The sequence below is a fragment of the Pterocles gutturalis genome, unplaced genomic scaffold (assembly GCF_000699245.1).
Source record: "Pterocles gutturalis isolate BGI_N339 unplaced genomic scaffold, ASM69924v1 scaffold3514, whole genome shotgun sequence".
Taxonomy (NCBI): Eukaryota; Metazoa; Chordata; class Aves; order Pterocliformes; family Pteroclidae; genus Pterocles; species Pterocles gutturalis.
The window spans coordinates 3,926-23,338 of NW_010130326.1; the positions used below are offsets into that span (position 1 = coordinate 3,926).

At 49.6% G+C, this 19,413-nt stretch overlaps 2 protein-coding genes across 4 annotated transcripts in view; one reads left to right on the plus strand and one right to left on the minus strand.

Annotated features, from left to right (window-relative positions):
• LOC104466658 overlaps nt 1-1,803 on the plus strand; it is a gene marked incomplete at its 5' end in the record, with an annotated part of 5,724 nt that extends 3,921 nt beyond the window's left edge. Inside the window, one exon of the mRNA XM_010080171.1 lies at nt 1,656-1,803. Within this exon, the coding sequence (XP_010078473.1) occupies nt 1,656-1,803 (148 nt within the window). The remainder of the gene's footprint in view (nt 1-1,655) is intronic.
• A 2,716-nt stretch (nt 1,804-4,519) lies between these two features.
• SLC25A25 (solute carrier family 25 (mitochondrial carrier; phosphate carrier), member 25) lies at nt 4,520-19,236 on the minus strand. Of its 3 annotated transcripts, XM_010080168.1 has the most exons (11): nt 19,012-19,236; nt 10,657-10,783; nt 10,481-10,568; nt 10,000-10,035; nt 9,588-9,699; nt 8,694-8,852; nt 7,782-7,934; nt 7,550-7,657; nt 7,155-7,322; nt 6,582-6,732; nt 4,520-6,167 (listed from the first exon to the last, which is right to left on the minus strand). In XM_010080168.1, the coding sequence occupies exons 1-11, from the start codon at nt 19,234-19,236 to the stop codon at nt 5,983-5,985; spliced, it is 1,512 nt and encodes a 503-aa protein (XP_010078470.1). In that variant the 3' UTR covers nt 4,520-5,982. The 3 variants fall into 3 exon arrangements, with proteins under 3 accessions (XP_010078470.1, XP_010078471.1, XP_010078472.1); XM_010080169.1 differs by lacking the exon at nt 10,000-10,035; XM_010080170.1 differs by lacking the exons at nt 10,000-10,035; nt 19,012-19,236 and adding an exon at nt 13,280-13,438.
• Nucleotides 19,237-19,413: the final 177 nt, after the last annotated feature.

A 19,413-nucleotide genomic window follows, 5' to 3' on the forward strand; every position in this document is an offset into this window, starting at 1 on the left:
AGCCCCCGGGCTCCACCTGCCAAACTGGGGGCTTGGAGAGAGGTTGGCAAGGTGGTGGAGATTATTTAGGGGACTAAGTAAACGTAGGTTTGCTTCGACAGCGACGGCGGTTTAAAATAACTTGCAGCCACACACCCCCCCCAGCAGATACGTGACTCCCCAGAGCAAATACCTGCACCCCAGCACCTCCAGAGGGAAACGTGGCAACTGCCTGTAGCTAAAGCATGGGATTTGTGTCCTGCAATTCCACTTTTTGCCCTGAAATCCCTCCTTTTGCCCCCCCAGGAGCTGTTGAATGGGGTGGGGGGGGCGGTGCCCTGGGGCACCACACAGCCCCGCTTCAGCTGAAGCCACAGCCACTCAAACCCCTACAAACCTCGGGCTGTTTTCAGATGGAGATTGGGTTTTCTGCCCCCCCAAGGTGCTGCACGACAGGAGTTTGCAGCCTGGCTGGAAACGGGGCTGGGGAAGGTGGCACAAGCCAGTCCCCCCCCAGCTAGGACATTCATCCAGAAGCTCCTTTTGGGCCGGGGTCCAATGTCAAGGTCCCAGTCCCAGCGATGTCAGGAAAGAGGCAACGCCACCCACTCCCACACAAACAGACCTTTTCCTTTAGTTTTTCTGCCCAAACACTAACCAGATCCAGCCCTGCCTCTGCCACCCGATTTAGGAACTTTTATCCTGCCAGTAACCCAGTCCCCAAGCCAGCTCAACGGGGCTCCGTTTTGTAAAACTAAGGTGAAAAATGTCTCACCTCTTCCTGCTCCGTCCTGGCCATCCACTCCCATCCTGGCTCATCCCCATCAGCAGGCTCCAAGCTTTCAGAGTTGCCCAAAATCCTGCTCTGAGCCATGAGACGGGACCCAGCATAGCACCCACCATCCTCCCCACAGCCTCAAGATGCTTCTTTTAGGAATCTCCCCCCAAGCCCAGGGGAACTGTGGCCAGGGACCGGACCGGCAGGAGCAGGGGCAGGGCTCCTCTCCCCATTAGGCAATGGGCAGCAGCTGGGGGGCAGCTCCCAGCTCCCCCCAGTTAACGGCAGGCACCTGCTGCCCTGGGGGTTGCAGAGGCGTCTGGGTCACATCTACATTTGGCCAAAATTAATAAAGTTTAGAGAAAGGCGAGGTGAGTGGAATAAGCCAGAGCTGTTTGTGTTTCCAAGCACCGGTGCAATTGCTGTCAGCAGAGATGGGTTTGTGCCAGCCAAGAGGCAGGACATGGCCTCTCAGGTGTAGAATGAAACCAATTAAACAAACACAGAATAGATTTTGGGGACCTTTTGTCATCAGGCTGAAAGAGAGAGACATGAGCAGAGCACCAGAGCAAGGACTCACGTCCCCCTGCGACAGCCCGGGGCATTAGCAGAATATAAACCACGTTAACTCCGAGTGCCTGGGTAGCACGAGCTTTTTACTTATTTCTGAAAGATTTTGAATCCCCCTTTCCTTCAGAGCTCGCTCACTGATCCCGCAGCACAGCACGGCTTTGCTCCAGAAGCCTGGTTCCCTCTTGACAGCACAGGTGTAGGACATACACCAGCTGCACCTGGGCAGCGTGGGGAGGACCGCAGCGTCCCCAGGCTCTCCTGGACTTAGATAAAAAGAACAATATTCCTTTCTTGAGTATTTTCTCTCCTGCTGGTGCACTGGTAGTTCCACTTATCCATCCTTCTTGTTTTGGAAGGAGCTGTGTCAAATGAAAGACATGGAAGAAGGAAACAGCCCCTGTGCGGAGCCCGCGGCTGCGGTCACAGCGTCACCTCCTCCGGGTACCCACCGGCCTCGCAGTGCGGGTAACTGATGTCCCGTTAGGCAATAAATGTTTTCCTCAAATTCCATGCACTGTGTTGCGGAGATGCTGAAAGCAGGCGTTCTGAAGGGGTGAGAAACAGGGATTGCAAAAAGAAATTGAACACCCAGTTCACCCTGTGTGTCACTGAGCTGGGACAAGCCGACCTCAGGCACTGAGGGACGCAAGAGGAGGTGACACAGGGAAGGTTTCTCAGCTCTGACTCAACTCAGCTTCACACCCAGCTTGGGAAAGAGCTCCAGCCGCAGAGCAGTTCTGCAGTGAAGCAGTGGTGGGGGCTGACCAGAAGAGGGCAATCATTAACTGTTTCAAAATGCGTGTTCCCAGCGTTTGAGGAGTTCCTGGAATATACAGAAGGCTGGAAACTTCTCTTCAACTGTAGTCCAAGAGGAAGAGGGTGCTTAGCTAGAAGCAGCCAGCCCATTCTCTTGAGAGCAGCCCGACTGCCAGCAGCAGCCCAGCTGGGGCAGATGTTCCAGCCCAAACCCTTTGGACTGGGTGAGAGCTTCCCAGTAACGTTCATCCACAGCAAGGGCTGCTGCAGAATACACCGCTGAGAAATCACCCTCCTGCCAGAGGGAGGGGCTGCTAACCCACCCCCCGGCTGGATTTTTACTTCCCCAGAGAAACAGGTCGTGTTTCCTCATTCCCCAATGGGCTCAGCACCCGGGAGGTGAGAAGGCTCAAGTGCCATCGTTCACGTTGTTCCCCATGTCCCCCCCCGAGTACACCCCTGCACTCCTTGGGCACCTCACGCATCCCTCATCCCACCCCGCCCCAAGGGAGGAAAGCGCTGTCGCGGGGTGTTTGTGAGAGTGGGGGGAGATCAGACGGCTTTTGCTGCGAGGCTGGAGAGTAATTCTGTCTCAGCTCTAACCTAGTAATTAAGCGCTGAAAATATCTCTCTTCCTTAAAAAGGAGAAAAAGGAGAAAAGCTGGAGGGAGCACAGTGAAGATGAGCGCTGCTCCTCCCTCTGCGGCACCCGCGTGCCCTGTCCCTGGGCAGCAGCTCTCACCAGGCAGTGTTTCAGTGTCCAGCCTCTGGCCCTGTTCCTGTAGCAAAAAGTTAATTTTACGAAGAGAAGTGCAGCTGATTCCCTGCTTGTCTGAGGGCACAGGTACCCGGCCAGCCCTTGCTTCAGACACATCTTCATCAGCTTGCGACACGAAGCATAACCCCCACCTCGAGGAGCAAGACAGCTGAGGGGGAGGAGAGGGGATGCTGCCAGCAGCCTTGAGCTCGGTCCAAGAGCTGATAAGTGTCTCAGCTGACCGAAGCTGACACCACTGGAAAGCAGAGGCTCAGATTACAAGGACCCAGACTTTATGAGCAGATTTATGGCTGAATAAAAGCCTTGAATTACAGTCAGAGATATAAGGAAACAACAAACCCAGGCTGGCCTCCGCAGCAAGTTTCTTTAACCAGATCAGAGGCCACTTGCAGCACCAGCTATGGCTCCTGAATGACAAAGCCTTCCTTTTGAAAACCCTCTAAGCCAGGTTCCTTCGAGGGCAGTTTCCAGCTTTTCTAGGAAACTCTGAACGGAGAGTTATGGGTACTGCAGAGCTGAGCAAAGCCCAGCAGCACTCAGAGACAGGTTCACAGCACCTGAGCATCCCTGAGCCCTCACTACCATCGTTAGCCTTCATCTCAGGTTTGCTGGCCTAGCCTTTCAGAATTATTCTGTTCTCCCAGGTCCTTGTAGGGACAATCATCCCCAGTGTCAGTGTCCTTGGTGAGAATCATCCCAGGAAGAGTCTGGCCACAAACAGCACCACTAAACCGTATCGAGAGAAGAGATGCAGACACGTGGTAACTCTTTGACAGACCTTTATTAGCAGACTGTTCCCTACATGAAGAATCCGAGTTAGATTTGCATTATAACAATTTGTGGTTACAGCTACAAAGATGGTTGTCATTTTGCATTGATTTTTGCATTCTAATATTCATGTTCCCATTAGGCCACACTGGTAGGAAGGAGCCACTGCAGAATTGATGACAAATTTCAAGAAGGGGGGTGGAAAAAAACTCATATCACAAATCCAGGTTGGTTAGATTTCCATGTGGGTAACTACTAACAGCACAGGGCAGTCAAGGCAGAGCCTCACCCGGAAAACTCTCCACGAACCACCAAGATCTGTCAGCAAAAAGCATCTGCTGAGTGCTAGCAAATCCTTTTCAGATTTCTCACGCGCTTCTCCCCAGTGCCCGTCTGCATGTGAAGAGCACCAGCCCAGCAGCAGCGTCTGCTGGTTCAGCCTCAAAGCACAACTGCAGCTGCTTGTGTCCAAGTGCAAGCTTCCCTCTCTCTGGAAACTTGTAATTCCTTTAGTCCCTGAGATTTCTCTCCTCCCCCTTACCCAAACCTTCCCCAAGATCGCTCTCAATGAGCCGTTGTGACCCTCAACGTACACAGACCTTCTACTTCCAACTCCAGCCACCCACCTGAAACCCTTCAGCCGTGCACAGATGCAATTCCAGAGTAAGGCGAGACTCCCGGTGCACCTCTCCCCTCCTCCCGCGGTACTGCTTCCTCACCAGCTCCCTTCTCTCCTATGGCTTCTTGCTACAGAATTTCTCTGGGCTGAGGTCCTCCAGCAACAACCCCAGATGTGGGAAAGGCAGCTCAAGCCCCAAAGGGAAGGTACGCGAGCCATTTTAGCATCGTCCCCCCCCTCCCCGCAACTCAGCTGTGCAATGTAAGAGAACAAACAGAACTTTTTAGAACAGGAGAAATAACAAGCACAGTAACAATATTTAAACAAGTCTATAAAAATAGTCTGACATAACTCTGTTCAAATAAATACAAAATAAATACGCTTTAAGCAGTAAAACAGTGGAATGCAACGCTGGTCCATTTTGCCCAAAATGAAAAGTTGGATGAGGATCTCTGAGGCCTCAAAAGCCAGATCCTGCCAACTAAAGTAGCCCATAACACAGAGAAATTTTAAAGCCATCTCTATATGAAAAGCACCCTTTGAAAGAAAAGCAAGCATGTCTTCAGGGCTGAAAGCTTACCCCTCCCGGTGACAACCAGCCCCTCTCCATAACAGCCCTTCCCACAGCAGACATACTCCCGGCTTGGGGACTCCATCCCACTAATGCAAACCTGAACAGCGATCTACAAAGAGGTCTAAAGAGATAGATAGCAGCGTAGGCACGGGGGTTGGAAAAGGTCCACCAGTTACCCTCGGCACCAGGCAGAATGGAATTCAGAGGTCCATGCAACACTGCGCAGGGGCTCTCGTGTCGTGCTGGGAGCACAACTGCCCAGGAGCTGTGAAATATTGTCTTTTGTTCACTAAAGCCATGCATCGAGGTGCCAGCCCATCCAGGGCTCTCCTGCCTTCCCCTTCCAAGCCCCTGCTGGGTGTAAGCCAAGCCAATCCTGCCATGCAAAGGATACAGGCATGCAGGCTCCAGGCTGCTGCTTCTGTTAGTAAGTGCATCTTGTTAGTGGATTTATGAGACACACTTAAACCTATAAAAAAATAAATAATCCTAATTCTTCATCAGGCTGGCCTAAGTAACCTTCAGCCTGACTGGATAAACCACCGCTCATCAGCCCTCCAAACCAGTATAGTTCAAAGTTACATTTCACGTCAAGTCTTGGAAGCAGAACATGAACATCTCCTACCCAAAGGAATATATGTAAACATAAATAACAACCTGGTGTGGCAGCAGCTCCTACACAAGGTTTGTACAAATTTAAACAACGGGTAGGAACTTAAACAACTGAATGGAAAAAGAAGCTCTCTGAATGGAAAAAGCTAATTCAGCAAGTCAGAAGGTGCTCATCTGCAGGCCAACAGCTCTGTACACCCAGCACGCTGAAAGCAGACCTGTTACCCAAATCTTTGCTACTCTGCCATACTGCTGGGAACTGGCCTCAGCAACTCAGGCCTTAAGATTCTCCCAGGAGTTCACCTCCTGGTCTTCCAAAAGGCCCAACAAGAAGGACCACGTGATGGTCTATGTGGAGCTCTGAGTAGCAAGATGGCAAAGGACACCAGATCCTCCCCTCCCCTTACTGACTCACAAACTATCTGAGATTTCACAGCTTTGCTTAGTCAGCTTAGTGTCAACACATTCACAGAATGAGAGATGGCGATACATCTTGGGAGGGCACCCCCAAGATTCCAGAGTTCAAAGTCCTCGGCATCTCCTGGTCACCGTGACTGCACGCCCAGAGTCATCTTCAAGTTTTCATAAACCACGTAGCTGATGCTTACGGCTGGAATCACCTTCATGAAGTTGGGCGCCAGACCCCGGTAAAGACCAATTGCTCCCTCTGTCTTCAGGATGTGTTTGAACAGTCCCCTCATCGTCACTTCGGGAGCACCCTCCACTGAAGCTGCAATAGGGAAAGTCACAATAAATAACGCAGCCTAAGTGGCGAAAACTCTTCAAAGTAACACCAGTCTCAAAGAGCAGTTCTGATTCACCTGCTTCCTGTGGATGTTCACAGAGCAAAGGTGCTTCATGGGGACAAATTCCCAGCAAGCCATAGCCGAGCTGCACAGTGCAGCCATTTTCTCTGCTCTGCAGACACCCTGAGCCCAGAACTCCTGATGTGAGCAAACCAGAGCCTCTGTCCTGGAGGCGTGCAGCCCCAGCTGCTAAGGGCAGCACAAAGTCCACTTGCAGCATGGCAAACAGCTCAGCTGCACAGGGCAGTTAAGGCTGCTGTCGCAACGGTTACACCAGAGGACCTTTACCCTGCTCAGAGTCCAGGACAGGAGTTCCCACAGTTCCCAGAAGCTCTCACCTTGGGCCTGCATACGTGTCCTCACGAGAGCCAGGGGGTAACTGGCAAGCTGTCCACAGGTACTGGAGATGGTGCCACAAGCCAGCAGAACAAAGACTCCAGGGTCAGCGCTGTTGACAGCATAGCGTTGCAGCCAGGCATTTTTTAGTGTCTGGAAGGAACAAGCCAGACGTTAGCAGTGAAGAGGCAATCAAAAGAATATCACATTACATAAAAGATGTAACGTGAAGGCCCAGAAAGCTATGTGCAATTTCAGCCAGAAGCACCAGGTTTCTCACATCTTATTGAGCCGCTACTACTACTGCACTGCCTGAAGAAAAACCCTTCTTTAATTTTCTGCTGCAACTGTCTCATAAAAAAAGAAACAAGGGACCGTGCATGATGTTGATAAGGAAAGGAGAATCACTACTGGATTATCTTTTAGGCCACTTTGGCTATAATTCCATCCATAGCCCTTAAGGTTGACCAGGAAAGCTTTGAAAAGTTACTTAAACTCCTGTAGTAACTGACAGGTCTGGCAGTGACAAAGCTACACAAGCAGCACGGCTCTGCAAAAGGTGAAAGGCTTCATACCTCATAGACTGCCAGGTCGATACCAGCATACGGAATGATCCCTAGCATGTTGGGGATGTAGCCTTTGTAGAACGCAGCCATTCCTTCCTTCGAAAGGATGTTCTTGGCACAATCCAACATGCCTGAATATTGTCCTGTCTTCCTTAGAGCCATCCGTGTTTTCAGAACCTAGAAGACAAGAATAAATACCATGAAGGCCTACAGGAGAAACAACAGGAGAAAAACATATAGATCATGTGATTCTTAAGAGCATGATGGTCAGGACTACAGCAAGTGTATCATCTCTGAAAACTCACTAATTAAGCTACAATAGCACTGGTGTTCTACCCCCAGTTCCCCCATCTCAGCACCTTGTCGTGATCCCCCATGGGCTGACGGTCAGCCCCGCTCCTCACCTCCATGGGGTAGATGCTGCTCTGCGCAATGGCCCCAGCCAGAGAACCAGCCAGCAGCCGCTCGTGAATCCTCAGCATTTCTTGGTCAGTACCAATGAACCTCTTTATCTGCAGAAGCCAAAACAGACAGATATTGAGGCTTGCTGACTTATCTCAGCTGTCTTTTTTTTTTTCCAGCTTGTCCTTCTGCAAACCCTTCTGCAGCCAGACTTGTCTGTGCCCTTTTACTCACCTGCTCATAGGCCATGAACTTAATGGCCGATTCTGGCGCAATTTTCAACACATTGATGCCATTCCCTCGCCACAGTGACCTTGGTCCACCCTCTCGGATCATTTGAGTAAAACCGCCAACGATGCACATGTTGTTACTGCGGGAGGCATGAACCTGGGAGAGAACGAGCGAGCTTGGATTAGTTCCAGTCCTGATTACGACAGTGCTACGTTTTTCTGTAATCCAGGGACAAAAGGGCGCTTTTTTTATTTACCCAGAGATTTGCCAAGGTTTTAATCCCTTCCAGATAACTTCTACAATAAAGCAAGCTTCTTTTAATTTTTGCGAAGTCTGGTGTTAACTAATGAATCTCATCAATATCTCCCTCTGGAATGGGAGGAAAGGTTAAACAGGCGACTCTCACCCCTAGCACAGGATCAGCTACCCGGGATAAACCTCTCTGCTGGCTCAAGAGCAGGTGCAGTGACAAAGCAGGCCAAAGTTTTTCTAACTCCTTTCTAATGCCGAAAATACTTGTACTGAGTACCAGCTCTGCCAGCTGACCACCACAACCGCTTCAACTCTCATGGCCTTGCTGTCTCACAGGAACACAAGACTCAAACCTGTTTCACCAAAAACCAAGTTTTCCAGTGCTCTAAAGCACAAAGCTCTCTAGCTGTTGACAGTTTTCAAATGTCTACCTCCCAAAAGATTCTCTATGTTTTTCCTAGTCAACGAAGAGGAACTTTTTAACGTGACTTTGATCATTTGAATAATCCAAAAAGCTTTCAAAAATAGCAACAAAAGAGCAATGAGATTAACCCTGGCCAGAGCGCTGTACTGTGTTGATGAACACCATCATCTCCTAGGCATTCAAGAATATTACAGGAATCTGCCCAGGCATTCAAACAAACTGGAACTGCTCCATCATACCTGCATGAGCACTTTCAAGCGGTCCAAAGGAGCTGTACAGGTTCTGGACACGGCACCTGCACCTCCACCTGCAACCAGATGTCTCCACCACATCCCTGTCTGCCTCTCTTCCACTGTGAACTCATCAGGGACAGTCAAATTCTCTCCGACATCAAAGATCTGCAAAAGTATAAGGTATTGAGAACTGTTTCATTAGCTAGTGATCTTGTCACAGTTTTATTGCTGTTTCTCAGGGCTAAGTGCTGAAGTACTGGCTATGCTTATTCCAAGTCAGCAGCTTCTCTACAGCCATTAAATGCTGTGTCTGAGCACAGGAGCTCCTACAGCACATCACAAGGGGAACCTTCCCATTCAGAGATTTCTGTCTGAGAACCTGGCAACAGATGAACATTTGTCTCCATTAAAATACTGTGGATCACAGTAAGGAACAAAATTACCAACTGCAGGCAGTTCCATGACAAAAAAGCTTGACCTCTCTGGAACCTTCCAAGCTCACAGCCAGTTTAATCTCGTTACATGCTATTTACACACCTGGAAATATCTCCAGGAAGGACGGCTGCCTGTCAAATCAGCTTCTAGTCTTAACAGGTCCTGAACCAGCACGGACTGGCCACTGGTACGAGTTCTCAGAGGTGCAAGCCAAGTGAACACCCTCATCTTCTTGCAGAATGTGCAGTTGTTATCACCTGTGCCAGAGGCTTCAGAAGCCATGCCAGTGATGGGTGGCAAGATAACAGGACAGGACAGGAAACGACTGGGCTTCTAGGGCTACAAGGCAGCTACTGAACCATGAAGAGAAAGATAGGGACTGCCGATAGCAGCTCCTGGGGGTCAGGACTCTGACTGAGAAGCTGGGGAAAGACCAAGACCAGCTGCGGAGGAACCATTTCTTACCGTGGAGTGCTTCCAGTACAGGATGATTTCAGGAATGTTCTCCACTGGGTGCAGCAGGTGATAGTCTCGCCACTCATTCCAATCAATTGTCATTGTCCCATTTTTATCCATGCTAAAAAGATTTATCATGAGATGAGTACAGACTCCCACAGGGTGACAAACTCCTCTTCCCTTTCCCTTTGATTATGCAGGCCTACACCAGAAAAAGCTTTGCAAAGCAACTACTAAAAGACTTCTAAAGAGACACAAGACAAAGATAGGAAATCTTCTATTCACTAAACACTGCAAAGAGGTAGAAGTGGGCTCCTTTCTTCCTCCCCTCTCTCCCCCTTAAGTGACCCACAGGAGTCGTTGCACCCCCTGCTATCAAACTGAGGGACATAGCTGACACTGAAGGGAAAATAATACTTACTAGGTGACAGGACCCCAGAAGTGTCCCGTCCTTATTCTGACACACAGGCAAACAGACAGAGGGAAGGTAGCAGAGGAAAGAAAGAGGAAAAAACAGCACAAATAAGTGGTTGTAAACATGTTAGTGCCACATGCATAAAGCACTGAGCATTTACAAAGAGCAACTGCACAGTCCCTCTCCAAAGCAGCAAGCTCAGGGCAGCAGGACAATCAGACAGGGATGCAAATCAGCTCAGGTGCAAGCACTTCCCCACAACTGGTCAGGAAATAAGAGATTCTGACAGTAACTCTCCATAATGTGTTATGACTTTTTAAGTGTCAATTCATAGGGAAAAAAATCAAATGAAGAGTAATAGGCAAAAAGGGAGGAGTTGAAGTCTCTGGAAAGTGTGTACAGGGTAGAAAGAGGAGACGGGCTCCATGTCCCTACGCTTCCTTCTAAGCTCCTCAACAGTAAAACAGAAGAACCAGCGAATCTTCACCTCTTCAGTATTTTCTCGGCCTGCTGTTCGGAGATCTTGACTCCCAGGTCGCGAAGAGACTGTACAATCTCCTGGGCATCAATGCGGCCTGCAAAGATAAGCCAGTGAGCTCGAGTATATGCATTACAAGCTAACACATGCAGCAGTTTACTCATGAGCATGAGAAAGGTGTTTACCATCATTCTTCTTATCCAAACTCTTGAACACCAGCCTCAGCTTCTTTTCATGATCTTGGAGATAGTGAACAAATTCCTCAAAATCCAGCTGTCCATCCAGGTCCTTGTCTCCAGCCTTCACAATTTTCTGTTCAGAAAACAACCAAAACCTGTCAGTTCCTTTGTTCATTCAGACAGATCTGCCCCTTCTTCCACCACATTTAAAAATCACTTGCTACACAACTGACTTTTCCTCCAGAAAGCAGCTGACAGATATGATTCCTCAAAGAAATTTGAGCAAAGCAGTAGCGTACAGAAGTCACCTGATTGCAGGCAACTGTCTCCCAGAGCCAGTTACACAGATGAAATGCCTCATGCTTTTATCAGGGATGCTCTGCTCACGTGTCTCATTTCAGTGCTGTGTCTGGATTAATGCCTAACACAGCCCTTGTTCTTGAACTAAGTGTGAGGCAACAGATTTGCATAAAAACTGAATCACAAAACTTCAGGTAATAAAAAAGCCTGAACAGGAGGAGGAATTTCGTTCCTACTCCAATCCTTAGAGAAGTAAGCTCGCTCTGGCAATAACTAACTCCAACCAGAAAAAGCCTGCGCGGCTCTAGCGGACACAGCCGAAGATAAAAACCCCTATGAACTGGTTTAGGCACCCTGGAGCTATGTGCTTTAATTATACAAGTTTCCATGAGATGCATATAAAACAAGAAAAGGTTCTTAGTAGGACAAAGCTCAAATCAAGATCAGACTCTGCGCCAGACATCTAGGACAAGGCAAATGAGTAATTAACTCACTTTGGCATGGGGCAATAGCGGACGGACTGTCCTATCTAGGGGCACGTGGGTACTTGTTGACAGGAGAGGTGATCTCCAGACTGCAGGAATGTGGCTCAGGGAGTTCCAATTCCCCTTCTTGTTCAGTCACTTGCCTTTGACAGCCTAGAAGTCTTTTTCAACTTGAATTAGTGAGCAACACTAAATGAGGTGTGATTCAGTCTACTGCATCACCTCGATTTCTGTGTTTATTCTTGTAACATTTCTGTGAACAGCAGGTGGGTTGTTAAGGAAGCTCCAAGCTGAGATTGAACACTAACCCTCTTCACCAATGTTTTTTTCAATATTTAGACTTCAAAGGTAACAGGCAAACCTAAGCTTACTGTGATATCTCCTCAGCCTGTGAGCACAGGTCCCCTTCATAAGCCTGAAGTCTTTGTTTCAATGCCATTTGAAGTGACTTCAACACTAAACCCTTCACTATTACAATCCTCTCTCTCTCACCCCACCAAGTCCTGTCTCTTTAGCCCTAATGCTATTAGGATTATTCCTAATCGTTTTATAAACCTTAAATAAGAAAGTGCTGTCCCAGCTGCCCTGACCTTTGAGGTGTGCCCAGTATTCTTAACCTGTAATTTATCATATGACTGTTGTAAAGTTCAGATCTGACCCCACATTCAACTTGTAGGCTAAAGATAGCCCAGCATCCCTCGACTGTCAGCAGATCGGCCTTGAACAGCTGAATCAGGGCTTCCCTCTGGTTGGCAACCCCCAGCCAGCTGACAGGCACCAACAGTTCGGAGGCACTGTAAGGGAGATGTGACTGTGCAACTGCTCCCATTCCCTCAGCACCCCCCAACAACGGCAGAGATGTCCCGGATGCGAGCAGAGACCACAGGTGATAAAAACTGCCTTGCTGTGCCAGCCTTCCTCCTCCACCACCACACAGCAAAAATGCTGCGAGCCTGTCCAACAGCACCCTGCACCACGTGGGAAGGGCGAGGAGCTCCCAGCAGCTTCTCCAGAGATACGAACAAGTACCTGGGCAGCTCTTTGCCTTTAGCAAACGTGATATCTCCAGAGACAGAACTGCTCGTTAACAGCTGCGCTGGCTGCAGGTGTTTCTCTGGTCACCTGCAGCATGCTTTGGGACCCCCCCACCATCTTAAACCCTGCTACATCCCCCTTTGTGCATCTGCACAAAGGTGTAAAAAGCCCACCCAGCTTTGCTGTTCAACAACCAGCCGCCTGAGCTCTCGTCCAGTAGCAGCAAGCTGTATCACAGCTCTTGCTTTCAGAGTCGGACGCGATTTAGTGCATCTCCCTCCTGCAGGGAAGGGAAAGGCTCCTGCACAACCTCCCCCAGCTCAGCCCACCCACCGCTGCCCAGCCGCTCTCCGGCTCATGGCACAAACCTGCTCACCTTCACCGGGGCGAGACCTGCCTCGATGTGAGCTGACATTAGATTACACACCTCCCGGCGGAAGGGGGACAGGCAGACACAAGTAAGAAGGAAAAGGAAGAGGATGTGAAACGTCATAGCTGAGCAGACCAGTTAAATCGGAGAAATCCACAGTTTGGAAAACCCCCTTTTCTATTTAATTTGAATCCACTGGTTTAAACAGTCTTAGAGGCACTGAGATCTCATCAAATTGAAGCCAAAAGAATCAAAAAGATAAAAGTCTGCTCCAAGCTGCTCCGGCAATCCCTGCCAGGGGGCAAGAGAAACGTGTCCATGCTGTACCCAGCTACTACCCAGAGCCATCGGGAACTTCTCCCCATCCCACCAGCCACTCAGGGTGTTGGAGACCCCCCATCTGTAGCCTGCTCCCTCCCTTCCCCCCTTGGGGCAATACCTGCTTCCACTGGCGGTAGGTGGAGAACTCCTGGGAAGGAATGAAGAGGCTGAGTCGGAAGATAGATTTGAGCCCAGCCGGCAGCCCCTTCGACTCAAAGTATTCAAACTCCGTCTGCGACTCCCCGAACACCGGCACATACAGACAGAGGCAGAGCATCGTTCTGAGCCAGACACTCAGCTGCCCTGCTCAGACTGACCGGGAAGGGAAGTCAAACTGAACGATTCCTCTGAGCTGATTTCAGTGCGTAGTGGAGAGGAAATGCCAGCAAGCCTCATGACACATGCCTATGAGCAAAGCCGGCGCGGGTGGGATTGGCTGTTCAAGCCCTGCCCTTCTACTTAAAAGGGAAGCCAGGCTGTACAGTCCCTCCCCGCTGCCAGCAAGACAGCGGATCTGGATCAGGCATGTGAGCTGCCTCCCATTGCTCAACACCAGGCTCCCATTAAGCCCAGAGATCTCACATCACTCCCACCCACAGGTTAACTCTTACTGAACATCTCTTTTAGCCCAAAAGGTTTCAGCCAACACCCAATCCTCACTTGCTCTTCCTTACATCCAGTGGGTCCTTTACACACACAGTAGGGACCAGTCTTGATCATAACCTGTCCCACCATACAGCACAGGAGGACTATCACTATCTGCCTCTTTGCAAAATTCTTCCTCTATAATAACAGCAAGAGCAGGATACCCAGCTTAAGCAAAAGCCTCGAAATTCCACTTTCATAAAGGTTACTTTGCTATGCCAGAGCTGATTTGCTTCAGCTGGAAGTTCTCCCACAAACACCTGTGCCAGCCCCGGTACCCCACTGTCTCCCCTGCAGCACTCCCGAGTCACCAACACACGCAGCAATAAAGCCTGTGGAGAGGTTTGCCTTTGTGCTGGATGCCCAGAAAACCACCAAAATCAAGGGCAGGCTTCAAAACAGACCCTGCTGCTTCACAGCCTCCTAGCTAAGCATCCACACAGCAATTACAGCAGCTTCCTAGTTTTTCCTCCTCTCCCAATGACAATTAAACACTGCAGTCGGATATGTGCTATAATGAGAAGTAGCCCGGGCAGAACAACATTTTCCAGTTTCTACCATTCACAATTTAACCTCTTTGTAAGCGAGTTCCGGAGCTTTCATCAGGAACAAGCCAGGCTGAAGGGGGAATGTGGCACACGCACCATTTAATGAGGATATAATTACAGGCTTCAGAGCGTTTAGTGGAGCCTGACGTATGGGATAACACCTGGTACAGTGAGAGTACCAAAGAAGTGCAGCAGGTAACAATACTGCTCAGTAAACAATTACTGATTGCTAACATTAAAGTTATAGTCTTGATAATTATCAAAGCGAAGCTATCACACAAGGAAGACGCAAAACCCAAAACACTATAATCCTGCCAGCACTTGAAGTCTCACCGCATGTTTGCTAAGCTGGCTAGAGCCAGTCCAGCTAACAGCTCTCCCCATCACTGCGGACGCAGCAACATTTCCTTGTGTTTGCTCTGTTTCAACAGCTGCCTGGCCAGTGCAAAGTCCAGGAAGCACTCCCCTCCTCCCATCCTAATGCACAAGGGGCCTTTACATATTCACCGTGGTATTTTGTTCTTTAGATTTCAAGAAAAGCCGAGGTCTGTAATAAGCTGTTTGTGGAGCTGCATGTCAATCACACAAATGGGTAATACTTAATTTGGGGCTTTACTTCAAGGATTTCTTTTTTTAAAAAAAAAGCTTCATAGCTCACGACTCACAGCAATTCAGTACCCTTGAGAACCGTGACCTACAACAGTTTCCTACGCCCCCCTGCTGTCACCTCACCCACCATGGCTCCACTGCCACGTTACCTAACCAGGCTTAACCTACTCAACCTACTCCTTGCTGACGTCTCTCCGCACGAAAACTGGATCGTCTCAGGGGCTCCAGATCCTCTTAAAGATCAGCCGCAGCAGCTCACGACATGCATGCCAACAGCACACCCCAGCCTTCCTCCCAAGAGGAGTATCACCGCAAGAGCAGCCCTACGCGGTGAGCAGCTCCCCCCGGCCCAGCTCCTGGCAGTACCTGAACAAACGTAACTCAGCTTTGCCCCACCAACCCTTCAGATCCTCTATAGTCCTTCCCACGAGTCACCAGGCATCACTACTAGAGCTGCTGGGCCGCTCAGTTGCTATGCCAACATGATGCAGATTTTCCTAATAAACTCTGTCTAGAGTTGGCAGCTAGAGACAAAAGGCAAAATCTGCACATTTTAGGGAAAAAAGCCCTACCACCTACGTCAGAGGAAAGGAGAAAGGTAATGAGGTTAAGAAAGCTGATTTTAAGCAGGGTATTAATTACAGGACAGCATGCTAAGAAGGAGAGACAGATTAGGAATGAAGTTTATACCAGCAATTCCGGTTATAATGACAAAGGGAACTTGAACAGGCATTAACAAGTATTTAGATTTCACCTAAAAGAATCCTGGAAGTCCTCAAAAGCAAGACAGCTCTCCAGAGCGGCAGGGACCAGTGCTGCTTGAACACAACTCATGAGGGGTAACCGTCCAAGGCTCAGCACACACGGGCTGTCCCGCTCCCCCAACCCCAGGCAGCAGCAAACCCACCCCGGGGCTTCAGGCTGAGCTGCGGACAGGACATCCCCCATCAACACTGCCTGTTCGTGATCAAACCACCGGCAGGGCACAGAGCCCCAAATACTGTCAGTGCCTTCAAGTCACTCCTCCCTCGTACTTCTTCCATCTGCCAGTTCTGGCCATGAAGCCAGAGCTGCACCTACTCATTTCTGGCCGACGTGAGCCAGCCCAGCTAACACCCTCCCATGCTAAAGGCAGCACTGGCTGGTCCCTCTTCCCTCTACAGAAGGCGCGTTTTTCTGGCCATCACGGGAGCTGCAAACTCATTGTCCATTTATAGGATTTAAATGCTGCACGAGTTACCAGTTTCAACCCCCTGCCATTCCAACGCTAACCTTTCCAAGTCATTTGTACTCTTCCAGGCATCTGCTCCATCACCAGTTTACTACATCAGCTCCAGAAGGTACCTCCCAAAGGATGGGAGGATGCAGCCATACAAGGAGCAGGAAAGTATGCTGTTTAATTTTTAATTTACTTTGCTAAAAAAAAAGTCTCTAAAAATATCAAGTGCCAGTAAGCGTCACAGTCACATAACATCCTCCTGCACAGGCAAAACAGCTTTCTGGGCGAGTACACCACGGGCCAGAGAGAGAACTGCTACTGCTCCGAGCTTTCACTAGGTCCTGCTGACTTGGAATTTTTTAATTTTTGAAAGCTAGCTTATAATTAATTGTACAGTACAGAAAGTCCTCACAAAGCACAAAGTGTAAAGTGTATGAAGGAGGGGAGTTAATCATTTAAGAGACCCCAGCAGAGTAAAGAGCTGCAGCCAGCCAAGGCTGTGCAAGGGGAAGGCAGACACACGACGTGGCATTTCACATAAAGGTGACCAGGAAAGATGACCTGTTCCACCGACAACACACAGATCCAAAGTTACAAGTCCAGATGGTGACATCAGGGGCAGATCATACGTCTCTCCTGTGTACACACATCCGGGGGCCAACACATCACCTTTGCAATCAGTATTTTCTTCCGCATTTGCAGAAACGGCCCCGTGTTGAAATTGTTACCTTGAAGCAAGGATCTGAGCAGAAAACACGGCAACTACAATGTGGAGACTGAAGAGCCAGGGCTAGGAAACACCTCAGGTCAAATTTATCGATACGTGCAAATTCCTTACAGTAACCCACATGATATTTTGTGTGGTTTTAGCAGATATGTAGTTACAGACATTTTTACACCACCAAGCAGCATCCGAGTAGAGACTTCTCCCAAGGTCATAGACATTCGGTGGCAGAAAACAAAAGCCATGTGTCCCCCACATTGTCTTTAAACACCAAATAATACTGGTTGCTCACAGTGGTTTATGATCTACCCCTAGGGCTGTACAAGACTTTTTGCAACACTACTCCTTCAGCCGGGTAATTAGAACACAGATATCTGATCAAGCACAAACAAGTCATTGCAGCTTACCAAGTTACTGTCCACCAGCCGAGCCGCGGTGGCTGGAAGCAGTATTAGCCAGCCTGAACTGCAAGGGAAAACGCATCTGCATAATCCTCAACAGAGGAGCTTTACGCTGTGTTTTACTTTACAATCAGGGCAGGCTAAAATTACACAGTCACAACCTCCTAGCAGATGGGCAGTTACTTCCTAAGCTACAATAACTCAATTTACCACATCGTTATCCTCTCGGTATTTCTCCATCAGCCAGTTTTAGGGTTCCTATGCAGCAAAACTTCCCAGGGTCACACAGGAAAGACGAGATGGGTATCAGCTCTCAGAGAAAGCTTCATTTGCAGGTGTGAACAGATGGACTCTCCCTGACTGAAGGACCATTGTGCCCTGAAAGACACCGGAGATTTTCAGCCCTACGCTTTCAAGGTTTTCATCGCAAACTCCTTCAGGTCTGAGCCTCTGTCCTTCTCCAACCTCTGTGCACAGAAGTCCTCCTCTTCTCAGAATGCACACACTCCTCTTATTGAAGAGGACGCACAGTGCTAACTGCAAACGATACGGATGAAGGCGAAAGTCCCTGCAGATTTTTCAGCCTGATTCAAGCAGGGAGCGGCTTCTGCTGCCCAGAATGCAAAACGCCACCCTGCCTGTTTCCATTCAAAACGGCAGCAGAAAGGATATTCATCCCCTCTACAACTTGAATTTGTTCTTCCCCCATTTTAGAGAGAAAGCTTACAGCAACAACCCTGCCTGATTCCCTGTCACATAAGCCAGATCCTGCCAGTCCCGCACTCCCACCCCTGCTGCAGCCCTTCACTATCCCAAGCTCCCACCACTCACAGGGGCTATGCCCAACTCCTTCTCCCCTAATCCCAGGGCACACACCCTTGTAGTAAACCACATGTAGTCAGAGCCGACTGCCCCATCCTCAGGAGAGATGGACAGCGTTCCCTCCCATCAAAAATAAACTCGAATTGCAGTCAGCCAGCACTGTGCTACAAGCCCAAGCACTAAACTAAGCAGCTTTTGTTCGCCTCCTCCTCCCAGACAAAGCCTCACCATCTATTCTCCGCCAATTGTGCGCACCACCACCTCCCAGCTCTCCCACCCTGCGGGAAGTTCCCATCCTCAGGCAGATTTTAGTCTCTCCCTTATGCCACCCCGCTCCCCAGGGACAGGCTTTCCTCTCTTCCGGGCTTTGCCATTCAAATAATACAGCCAGTTACTCATTTGCTCAAAACATGCCGTTTTTCCTGAGGCTTGCCAAAATTACCAGAGACTGCATCCGGAACGTTTTAGGATCTATTTGATCCTTTGCCGGTCTCCGGTGCAGGGGTGGGACTTGCCACTAATCTGCTTTATCATTCCCTGCCCTCTCAGTCATGCTGCTTACAAGTTGCCCAGGAACCTTCGAGACCCCCGTATTCCCCCTTCCCCCTAAAAAGCAATTTTTCCCCCTCCTCTGAACATCATATCTGAAAAGTCAGATTACCTCTCTCCAAATCATTCCCCTAGTCCCCCCACATTTCCCTTCTAGCAAGCACACATACTGGACCCTGCTCCCTTGTCCTGTTCCTCTCCCCCCTCCCCAAATATACACTCTCCCCCCCCCGCTACTCACACACTCCACCTGCAACACCCCTACTCCCAGCAGACCCCCCACTCGCTCTCGTGTGCTCCAGCCCCTCCTCAGGCCCCTGGATATCCCGTTACCTTTGGAAAATGCTCTGCAGGTCCAACCACCAGTAGGATAGTTGGTCTCCTTTCAGTGGGATCAGTCCCTCTGTCCTGTGGCTTCCCCAACATCTTTGGCCCTTTCTCCCCGGGGCCTGGAAGTGGGGTGGTGTTTCTGGCCTCATCCTCTTTTCCATCTGCAGGACCTTGGCATACGGCCCTGGGAAGGAAGCTAGACAGAAAATGCCAAAGGGTCTGCAGCATTGCTGCTCCAGCGAGCGTCCCAGGCAGGGAAACCCTGCGCACTCAGGAGCTGCCCGCTGCCAAGGATGATGTGACTGCACTACCAAGCACCCCCAAGACGGGAATCGGCACGGCAGCCAGCGGGAGGGTCAACCCAGCCACTCCACGGGCTCAGATTCTTTACGAGACCGCTCCTGC

Coding starts and splice junctions, on each gene's coding strand:
- SLC25A25 (XM_010080168.1), bottom strand. CDS start 19,236: ATGCTGCAGACCCTTTGGCATTTTCTGTCTAGCTTCCTTCCCAGGGCC. Junction 10,784..19,011: donor CTGCAGAGCATTTTCCAAAG/GTAACGGGATAT, acceptor TTTTCTGAACAG/AAAATTGTGAAGGCTGGAGA. Junction 7,935..8,693: donor GCTTGAAAGTGCTCATGCAG/GTATGATGGAGC, acceptor GTTCTCTCCCAG/GTTCATGCCTCCCGCAGTAA.